General features: G+C 43.3%; 1 protein-coding gene across 1 annotated transcript in view; it reads left to right on the top strand.

The window, feature by feature from the left end:
• The first annotated feature begins 5,642 nt into the window (after nucleotides 1-5,642).
• RFX6 (regulatory factor X6) overlaps nucleotides 5,643-11,574 on the top strand; it is a 47,048-nt gene continuing 41,116 nt past the window's right edge. Inside the window, exons 1-3 of the mRNA XM_048505618.1 lie at nucleotides 5,643-5,841; nucleotides 7,530-7,686; nucleotides 10,582-10,705. Coding sequence (XP_048361575.1) covers nucleotides 5,643-5,841; nucleotides 7,530-7,686; nucleotides 10,582-10,705 — 480 coding nt within the window. The remainder of the gene's footprint in view (nucleotides 5,842-7,529; nucleotides 7,687-10,581; nucleotides 10,706-11,574) is intronic.

Here is an 11,574-nt window from a genome sequence, read left to right as displayed (position 1 = left end):
CCAATTGAGGAACACGCCACATCCGCGGGAAAATCATGACCCCACACTGTCTCCTCCCTCGCTGGCACCATAGGAATAGGTGATAGAGTCAGAGTGGGCAAGGAAGAAGATGAGGCCACCAAGGGCGACCTCTCCCTCGCATCTCAGCCCCCTTCCTCTAAAGGTGCTTCATCAGGAATGGTGGAGCTTAGGTCCAAAGCCAGTTGCCACCTGCCCCCGGAGAAATGGCACCCCAATTGGTACAGAAACTTCCTCCCAGGTCATCCAGTTCCTCCTGCCTTTCCTTCCACCCCTCCCCTTTTAATTCATGTTCTGCCACACCTTCTTCCCTGTCACTCATGCCCCCTTCTGTCTCCCCCAGCTTCCCCCTCACTATCTCCCCATCCTTCCCTCTTCTAACTGAGACCAACACTTTGGTTCCTGACTCCTCACCTCCCCTGCTTGTCTTCTGACAGTAGAGAAGTGTTTTATGGGGAAGCTTGTGTGTGTATGTGTAATCCCTTTTTGTATCAACGGAATGGAGGGTGAAAGCAGCTTTTCCTTCACCTTCTCCTTCACTTGCCTGAGCTTCTGGATGTGAGTGCAGCTGTGGTAGGTACTGCCATGGCTATGTCATTGTGTCTGAGGGGTATGAACTACCATTCCCACTCCTTCCCCCTACCCATCAGGCTGGGGAGAACTGAGAGTTTTCTTCTTCAGCTGCCTGAAACTTGGCTGAGCAGTGGCAGCAACAGCAGTTCCTGGTGGCCTCATAGTTGTCTTCGTCCTCATTGCCTATGGTAGGTTAGCACCATGTGATTATCTCTCTCGCCCTGCTGCCTTCCTCCTTTTGCACATGCCTGTATACATAGAACAGTTCTCTGCACTTGTTCAGCCAACTGTTCTCTGTGTTGTTTTGTTTTTTTGTAACCCTCCTTTGAGTAGCTAGGATTTTTCTACAAAGCTGCAGGTTAGGCCAAGTTTGGAAAAAAGTCTCTTTTCTGTCAGCGTGGCCTTGATCGACAGATTTAGATATCCACAGAAAGGAACCACATATGGCTATTAGATATATAGATTTTCTTTTCATAATGAATGAATTCACATTCTTGTTGTCAGTACACTTCACTCTGAGCAATCAAAATGAAGGGAATGGAGGGACACTCAGAATTAACCAGAAAAGACTAAAAGAAGAAGCAAATGCATAAAAAATGCCAACTCATTCTCATCATGTTTCTTTGTAGGGATCTTCAAAAACAGCACAAACAAAAAAGGGGATCAAAACTTAACTCTATTCAATGGAATTAAATCCCAGAAAATCAAGAAAATACAAATGAAGGGAAACTAATTACAAAATTATAAAAAATTACAAAAAATGACTAGCTGTATCTATTTGTGTTGTGTATATATAAGCCAATATTTGGAATGTAGGTTATTCCTGGTCTTTAAGATGTATTGATGTTTCCAATCTGTGAAAAATGATGATGATGATGATGATGATGATGATGATGATGATGAAGAAGAAGAAGAAGAAGAAGAAGAAGAAGAAGAAGAAGATAGACAGACAGAAAGGCAGGCAGGCAGGCAGGCAGGCAGGTAGGTAGGTAATTTTGTAATTAGTGGCCTTCAGTTGTATTTTCTTTTCTTTTTTAGTTAAGGTTTTTATTGTAACTTAAGGTTTTACAATAAGAAAAACAGGGTTACATTGTTCTGTGTCTTGTAGTGTATCCAGAGATACCTTTACACATCCATGCAAAGTTTCATAAGTATATACATGTTATAAATATATGGTTATAAATATATGGTTAAATTCATATAGCAGGATTAAAAACAAGAACTTCCTTTATGTCCGCCGAAAACAAAAAATACAATATCATAAATCTACTCCTTCTAGTAGTAATACGCTAACGTACATTATTTAACTGTTATACAGATCAAAGGACCTCCACTATTACAATATCAAAATATAAAACTTATTTGTATGCAGATATTTATATTAAAATAAATCATAAGAAAGCATCTGGTGACTTGTCCTTTGTATTGACTGAAGACTTCCATTCATAATTCTACTTGCTTAAACAAAAAAGAAAATTGACATAAGACAAAGAGAATAACCAGCACAGTTTTACATATCAATAAATACTCTTACATTTATATATTAATTAATTTGTCTTTGTTTCCAAATACTGAATAAATGGTTTCCATGTTTTATGAAAGTTGGATAGCGGCAAGTCTTTAAGGAAAACCGAAAGCTTATCTGAATTCATAATTTCTACTACAGCTTTGAGCCAAGCGTTACAACTAGAAGTTTTCCTATTCTTCCAATTTTTTTGCCACTTGAATTCTTGCTACTGTTGAAAAGTACAAAAACAAATTAATGTTATCTACCTTTAAATGATCTTGGAAAATTCTCAGTAGGTAATTTTCCGGTAGCATTTGAAATTTCTGACCCAGAATCTTCTGGACCTTTTTATGGATTTTCCCCCAAAACCCTTTTATTCTTTTACAACTTCACCATTGGTGGAAATATGTGCCTATCTTTTTATTGCACTTCCAACAATATGGAGATTTTGTCTTATCAATTTTTGCTAATTTGAGAGGTGTGAGGTACCACCTATGGAATACCTTATTAAAGTTTTCTTTCAGATCTATACTCTGAGTATATTTATCATGGTTCTTCCATATTTCTTCCCAATTTTTGTACATTAAATTTTTGCCTATACCCTGGGCCCAGTTGTATTTTCTTGACCTTCGGATCTCCAAAAACATGCATAACCAGATTTCTGGTTTCAACCATACTAAACTTCCAACATATTCATATGTGTGTATATTTTGAATGTATAACTAGTCATGATTCACTTTTTATCAGTACAGTTTTTATCTGACAATGCAGTGTGTGAGGGACTGAGGTAAACAGATTTGCAAAAGGCACTGAACATTTTTCATTAGACATTTATTTGCACCTGTTGTTTCTTGTCACTGTGAACCAATCGGGAAAAGAAATTCTAGGCTATCTAAAGCATCTGTTCAAAGACTGTCCCAGCCTACCAAAACCAATGGTTCCAGAACAATGTAATCTAGTATAATTCATTACAGGAGAATTTTAAGATGAGTGTGTTTTTGCCTGAAAATCATGCTTCTGACTGGGATGACTTTCATTTTAACTCAAGGTAAGCATGGATCTGCTGTGAGAATTCTGCTGCTGTAAAACTCTACAGGGCCACAGCTGGGTCACACCTACATAGTGCACCACTGCACCAGGAACACTGGCTCATCCTGCCTAAGAGCTTATTGATAAAAATTGTATTTTGATATATGACCTGGTATGGCTGTTACCACCCAGGAAAATAAACAGAATATTTTCCTGAGTCAAGTTACATGACTACACTGGCTCCATGCCCAGACGCGGAGACTTGTGTGGCTCAGAAGCCTTCATAAGGCTTGCAAGGGTCGTGAACGTGTGATTATGCCAATGTTGTATGGTTTCCCTCTTGTTTATGCCCTTCTAGGATGTAATAAAAGCCCTTTAAAGTTGAATTTATGATTTGCCCGCTGCTGAGGATTTTAGTTTGACTAGGTTCCCCAGTTAGCTTAAGGTTTCGTTATTGTTAATTTAGGAGATTCTTATGTGTCTGTATTGTACTATATTCCCTAATGTTTAAGTTTAAAAGTGTTATTCTCAAGATTTGTATTTGTCAGCAAAAACAGTAGCCTGTAGACACTGATATTAAGGGACAAGGAGGTTGGCTCTGGAATGCAGCTTAGACCAACACCCAGCCGACTCCTTAGCAAAGACAAAGACCCCCTTTGGACTTGCAAATCAAATCTATTGGCAGCACCCAGAGGTCCCCAGCTGTTGGAAGACGTGCAGGGACCATCATTGGACAGTTTGAACTTTTCTTTGTTGCCAAGATGAGGAGCGGGAGCCTCAGGGCATTACTAAAGGAAACAGCCATCTGATAAAGAAGATAGCTGGGTGCGGTAGTGAGCCCACCTAGGTTTCCTGAATGGACCTTATCGGCTTTCCTTTCAGCACCATTGCGAGATCTTGTGGGACTATGTTTGACAGTGGGATTTCGTGATCCCATTCAAAGTTGTAATTGTATCTTGTTTTTGTATTGTTGTTTTCTTATTGGTGTTTGGTGAGGGACTTGCCCCCTCACCTCCCCTTTCTACCTGCCCCTTTGCCCCTTTGAAGTTTGGGAATAAAAGTCCTTGCACTTGGTTGCAAGAGCGTGATTCTCCTGCCCGAGCTGTGACCACCATCTCCGAATAAAATCCTTTTGCTTTGAAGACCATCAGCTTCCTGCGCCTCATTAAGTTGCTGAGCTGAAATCACTTATTGTTACCCGAGCAGCAGTGGTAACATGGCTTCTACTGAAAAGTAGAAAAGCTTCTTTACCGAGTAGGGTATATTTGGGTTTTTGAAAAAGAATACCAACTACTGCCAAAAAGTGTAGCTCTCCAAACTTCTCCCATCAATCAAACATGCTATGTCTATCCAGGATTTCCTCAAGTTCACGGCAAATGGTTCAAGGGTGCTATTACCCAAGTAATGTGCTTGAATGACCCCGAAACAATCCCTCTATTAGCCACCATGATTGTGCTGCTCATTTAATCTTTCCATTGCAATGGAAAGATTAAAGCTGTCAGACTGGCCTGAAGAGATCTGGGTCTCAATTCTAGCCTTTTGTCTTATTTTCAGGGGATGTCTTATTTTTCTGGTGTTCTGTTTGACTGGCATGCTTCCAAACAAAAACTTTGCTACCTTTTGGGGGATGCTTTATATTTAGCACTTCAGCAAAACCTCTACTACGTATTATTTTCAGAGGATGTCTTATTTTCGGGGAAACGGGGGTACATAAGTGTGAGGAGACTGCAGGTTCACCATCTCTCTCTGAAGCCTGGGCAGGAAATATGGTAACACTGAGGGCTCTCTCTCTCTCTGTGTGTGTGAATAAGGGTACTCACTGGTTTAGGGACTCTCCCAAGTCCTGATCCTTGTGTGGTGGCCTGCCCCACTCAGCCAGAGAAAGAGAGTGGACCCCCCACGAACAGCTGGATGCAAAGGGAAGGGGAGATTGGTGGAAATCTGTGCAACCTGATGCACTAATCCTAGCAGCTTTCCCCCCTCTTTTACCAAAAAGCGCTGGTGATAGCCCTGAGCAAGGCAACCTAGCTGCCCACGCCCAGAGGTGGTCACTTTTGGTGTTCCGACTTCCCTTGACAACCGGGCTTACTTGGGAGCTGAGCGGCAGGGTTGCTCTTGGGGGTGGGGGGCGCAGGTGGCCAGACCCGCCCAGAAAGTAGGAGAAGCCGTCAGGAGAGGTGGCTTATTGGTCATGGACTGGCCGATCTTTTCCCTTCCCACCCCGTCGGAAAGCCAGGCTGGGTGACCTAGGGGGCGAGCCCTCCGGTGGGGCTCGACCAGCCTCCACCTTCCTAACAGGGGCCCGCGGTCTTCCCTGGCAATAGCCTGCCTTAAAAGACGCCGGTGCCTTCGGCGTCTCTGCAGGTGGCGGCGCGAGTAAGGACTGCGGGCGTGCTCCTTTCTCCGCTGGGAGCACAGAATAAGGTGTGTGTGTGTCTTTTCGCCCCAGATCCTTTAGCCTCTGCGCTCCCCAAGCCCTGCGCCCCATGGACGGGGAGGACCGAGCTCACTGAAGATGGAGAAGACGTCCAAGTTCGCAGTCAGGGGCGAAGGCCCCCAAGGCCGGGGGGATTGCTACGCGGAGCTGCTGGTCAAAGGTTTTCTGGAGGCCTCTTCGCCCAGGGAGGGGTTGCCCCAGGCGGACTCGCTGTCCAGCGGGCTGCGGCAGCTGCCCGACGTCCCGGAGCCCGGGCTGCGCTCGGGCATCAAGGCAGGTGAGCAGCAGTCGCTTTCAGGTAAGCCTGGGGGTGGGGGTGGAGGAGAGCCCATCCTGCTCTCTTCCCAGGGAAGGAGCGTCGGCGAGAGTCTCCTTCGGCTGGTACGCCTGGGGAGTTTCGGACCAAGATCTGGCGGCGTTGCACATCCCAGTTTGCTTCTTTGGTTATCCCACCCCCCTCCAAAAAAAGCAGATGAGCTCTTCTAGAAGTAATGTTTTCCTTCCCCATCCCTGAAGTGTATATTAATCAGCAGGGAGAGAAATGCACTCTGCACCTGCTCACAGGAACTTTATTTCTATTTGATACATTTGGAGGGCGGGGGAGCAGCATGGCATGGCCAGATTTGGGAAACTAAGCAGGGTCGGTCTTCGGAAGGGAGAACACCCTGAAGACACTGCACAGGAAAGCGATGACACCCCCCTCCCCCCCAACAGTTGCCTGAAAGGCCCCTTGCTCGGGTCGCCATAAGTCGGCTGCCACTTGAGCCTTTACTCACACACTGCAAGATCAAGACACTGGAAACAGAGCAGAGTCTGAGCCCAACTAAAATTTAAACCTGTCTCAGAGGTTAAATAAATTGGCTCCAAAGTAGGTTCTACTCAGTTTCAAAGAGCTGCAGCCTAAAAAGGAACAGAATAGCTTGCTAATATGTTTTTGTACTACCAAGTCAAACATAAAATGAATGTAACTTCCTTCTGATTATAACATGGATAAAGATATATTTGATAATACCTAATATATTTTATAGGGCTGTTAAAGTGAGAAACTTTTGAGAAACCCAGAGTTCCTCATCCTCTGTTCCTCCCCTCCTACTAATATTCTGATCCTGTATTTATTTGTCTCAGAGTGAGACTACAAGACAGTGCATGCTAATTTGGGGTATGTACCACTGAACATGCGGCATTTACATGCAATGTAAGTATATTAAGAAAGCCGTTCTTCCTTAAACAGAATTTTCTAGCCATGTTATTTAGGGCCCCAAGCTAAGGGATGTGTAACAGGCCAACTGCTGTCTTTTAACTGAGCTGATTTCTGTGTTGCAAGTTTTCTGGTTACTCAAAAGTTTGCACCAGTCACTTCTAGCTGTGACTATGTATTCTACAAATATGTAAAGAACTATCTTTTCGTAGATATAGCGTTGTTAATGTAAGAATATGCACATTCACAAGCTTAAGAAGGCACTAAGTTCTTATGCAGATCTATGAGCCTGCAACTCATAGATTCTCATACTGAAAAGAGATAAAGTTTATTGAATTAATTTCTCTTGGTATAGGATTACATAAATGGGGTACACAAAATACTGAGAGCGGATAAAAAAATTTAGAGGGGGAAATTTAGAGGTAGGATTTCCAAATTGTTGCTCATGCTCCCTTGGTTTTTTTCAGGCTTTCTGCTTGTTTTAACTGCACCTAACTCTTTTCATATGGACTGTCTCCTTCTCCCTCTTTTTCACATACAAATGCACAAAATGTTAGCAGATAATTGTTTATTGGACCAGCTTTGTGCAAGACTGAACATGGTGATCTTCACAGCTATTTTATTCTCATAGTTGCATGATTTGTAAAGCAGGGAGGCCCAAGCCTGAAAAGTACTTTTCCAGGTAGCAATCCAGTCAAAAGAGCAAAATACAACCAAACTCCACGGTTCACTTTGATGCATTGTCTTCTCTTTCTATGTGCTCTCAGAAATTCACTTCAGCAGTGAAGCCCTTTCCTCAGAAGAGGAGGATGGGGAGATTCAAGAAAGCAAGATAAAATCGCTAAGCAAACACTTGCCTCCAAAGAAAACCATCACTCAGATTATGAACGATAAAAAGAAGCAGACACAGCTCACCTTGCAATGGTAAGCTTATCCCCACCCCCCAAACACAAGTTCAGTGTACCTTTTCTCCCATCTGCTACTGTAGCAGGTTGTTTCTTTTCCTGTTTTCTAGGGTACTGTTAGAAGCTGAATTCTCAACACAAGTGCAATGTGTACAATAAAATACACTCTCTAAAAAGTAGCTAAGATTTTTCCTTGTGAATGAATTAGTAATTCACACTGATATTCAAAGACAAACATAGTTCTGGCAGTCTACTTAGAAAATGTTTTATTCTGCATCATATATATCGGCATAAGCAATATATCATTTAACTAGGTCCTGCAAGGGCATTGATTTATCAGCTTGCATTTATTTTATTTATTTCAATTTTTTATACTGCCCCATCCCCGAAGGGCTCAGGGCGGTGTACAGTGCAGTAGTGTCATTCAAATATCAAAGATGCTAAAGGCACAAAGACTCCATACATGTATTTAAAATATTTTTATCCTGCCTTATTCCGTGGATTCTAGATCTCAGAATGAGTGGCTGAGAAGAAGTGTAAGAGATTTTGTAGTTAACTGAACACTTGCTGCCTCTAGTAAAGTCCTGTACAATTTCAATGCAATATTGTTGTTCAACAGTAGTTTCATGTTGGCATATGCAGTTAGTGGAACCTACTTTGTGGTTAGCATGTCAGATCTGGGTTCAGGTCCCCCCTTTACAAATCTCCACTCACACCCCACACTTCACTGGCAGCGCAATCATCAGCAGAGTTGCAGACTCATAGATCCATTTATCTCAATGGACCTTGAAGGCAATAACTCTATTTAAGACTGCACCGCAGATCACTCTGGATCAGTTACTCTATTTCAACCTAACCTACATTGCAGGTTTGTTCTGAGGATACACTGAAGGAAGGGAGAACTATGGATACTATCCTGAGCTTATAATAAATCTAACATATGGATGGGGCATCAATTTGTGAAAGATCAGGTGCATTTTTCCATTTTACACTCATGCCTCTATGTTAGTTCCTACATACACATATGTACACATTTACCAACTTAGAATCAAAAGAGACTTGGACATTGTGGCAAAATAGCCTTGATAGTTGGTAACTATAGGCTGTGGGACTCAGGGAGCCAGTTTGTCACCTTTTTGTTCACTTTTCAAAGTGGCCCTGCAGAAATCTAGTAGATTGATAGTGGTCTTTGGAATCAAACTGGTAATAAAATGATGAAATGATCTCAAAGTGTGGGGCCTAGTCAATCTTGAACTCTAAGGCAGTGTCATGAGCCAGCACCTGGGTACTTACCAGGACACACAGGACCTTGAGGCAGAACCCGAGGACACAGTGCAGACAGGGTTGGCTTCTCCTGGGGAAGACCAGGCAGCAGAGCCAATGCCCAGTCCTTCCCTGCCTGATGACATACAGGTGGAGGAGCCTGCAGATCCTCCTAGGGAACCCAGTGATAAGCCAGCTGTGCATAAGAGGCAGAAGTAGAGGGCTGCTACTGCAGAAGCACAGAAGGAGTGCTCGTCTGCCAGCAAGGTATGGGAGATTAGAAGTCTCTGCATTTGATGAGGACTAACTCCTCAAAGAATCCCAGCCCCCTGAACAAGGCTCTCTATATAAGCCTTGCTGTGAGTTTGCTTCTGCCTGGGTGCAACAAGTATGTTACCTGTTGCTGCTGTGTGCCTGTTTCTTCATTGATTCCTAGCCTGCTCCTAGGTTCTCCTTGACCTATTGGACTGTGACCTGACTATGCCTTGTCTGCCACCTGCCTTGACCCATTGGACTGTGACCTAAACACACTTTGACACCTGCAAAGGAGCAGCAGTGGCGTAGGAGGTTAAGAGCTCATGTATCTAATCTGGAGGAACCGGGTTTGATTCTCTGCTCCGCTGCCTGAGCTGTGGAGGCTTATCTGGGGAATTCAGATTAGCCTGTACACTCCCACACATGCCAGCTGGGTGACCTTGGGCTAGTCACAGCTTCTCGGAGCTCTCTCAGCCCCACCTACCTCACAGGGTGTTTGTTGTGAGGGGGGAAGGGCAAGGAGATTGTAAGCCCCTTTGAGTCTCCTACAGGAGAGGAAGGGGGGATATAAATCCAAACTCTTCTTCTCTTCTTCTGCTTTGACCTGCGCAGTCAGACTTGGCCACGCCACTGCCTGCTGGCAGCACAGGTAGATTCCGCATGGGCCAAAAACCGCGGTGTGAAAACAGTGTGAAAATGATGTAAAATGGTTTTAAATGGTGTAAAAAGGTTGCAGTGTTTTCATACTGTTCTCACATCGCTGTTTTTGGCCCATGCAGAATCTGCCTAATGCATGATTTCTGTAAAGAAGCCTTACAAGCAATGCCTAGCATTGATTTTAAAATAAAATTAAATTGCAACTCCAGCATATATTGAACTTCTGACCAGGAAACTTCAGTACAGTTTTGAGTGGCTGGAATGTTCTGGGCTTGGAATGGTTGAAGTCTGCTGCCCTAACACATGACCCCCAATCCAGTATGATGCTTGGTGACACATCCAAGTGCGAAGAGTTAATTGGACCATTCTCCTGAAGCAGATTTCTCTGCAGAACCTTTCAGTACAGTATGAAGAATGAATTTAGGTTCAACAATGGCCAGAAGCAACAAACTGATTATCGTTACTGCACCAGTCAGTTCTACAGTAATTTCTGGACAATGACCTTTGGGTGAAAATAAATTCCACTGGTTTCATTTAAACTTATTTTCATATGGACCACAATTCTGAATTCTGAAGCACTACAAGTGACTGGAATATAGTTATTATTTACTTTGTTAGAGGTGAGATACAGCATGATTCTGCATTAAAATTGTAAGACAGAAACAAGGGGAAAAGAGGGAAAACTAGGAGGGAGCATAGAATATGGTATTTTATTTTGATGACTTTTTTTCATCGTCAGGCTGGAAGAGAATTACATTGTATGCGAAGGAGTTTGTCTGCCGAGGTGCATTCTGTATGCACATTACCTGGATTTCTGTAGGAAGGAGAAACTTGAACCTGCCTGTGCTGCCACATTTGGGAAGGTAAAGAATGCATCCCATCTATTTATACTAAGACATTTTATTTATACTATTTATACTAAGGCATTTTAAAAAATGAGAGGTTAGATTTAAAGAACTGCGAGTGGAGCTCCCCTCATGGAATGGACCATCATTATTACCTTCTGGAGCTACCATATGTGCTTATCAATGTCTATTTAGAAAACAGGAGGTGGGGCAGGAAGATCTGTATTTTTACCTTAATGGAGGTGGGGGGGCCCATGTTCTACCCCTTCCACTGCTTACTTTGATGGGCTCCACTGCTACTGGCATTGGAGATGGAGAGAAATGTTCCAAACAAGTAAGCAAAGCCAAGGGAGATGTGGCAGAGGAAGAATTCAGTACCCTGAGCCCTCATATTTCCTGTCATGTGTAAAATAATTCCACCCCCGCGCTTTATGTGTGAAAAAGTCAAATGTAAATCATGCCCCCATTGAATCTGGCCTTTTCCTGATTTTCTGATGTTGCATGAAAACAGGACTAAACAACCCTTCAGTGGCTTCAATTGAAAGGTTGTTTTAAATCCATGCTCTAGCGGGATGTACTTGAAGGTCTCATTGCTTTTCAAGATGGAATCTAGAGGGGACAGTTGTGAAAACAATGGATTTGCAGTTGGGAAGGTCCGGCACAGGGAGGGAAGGCAACTTGGAAATAGGGTAACAACTTGGAGGGGAGACCACCAAGGAAGGCTCTGCAGAAGAAGGCAATGACAAACCACCCTTTCTTCTCATTTGCCTTGAACACCCCTTGCTGGAATCACCATAACTCTGTTGCAACTTGGTGGCACTTTACATACATATATCCCACAAAAGTGGTGCAGGCTATATGAAAAAAGAGGGCTGGAGGCAGCAAAG

The sequence above is a fragment of the Sphaerodactylus townsendi genome, linkage group LG01, assembly GCF_021028975.2.
Source record: "Sphaerodactylus townsendi isolate TG3544 linkage group LG01, MPM_Stown_v2.3, whole genome shotgun sequence".
Taxonomy (NCBI): domain Eukaryota; kingdom Metazoa; phylum Chordata; class Lepidosauria; order Squamata; family Sphaerodactylidae; genus Sphaerodactylus; species Sphaerodactylus townsendi.
Note: the sequence above shows the minus strand (reverse complement) of the source record. Positions and strands in the feature narration are given on the sequence as shown.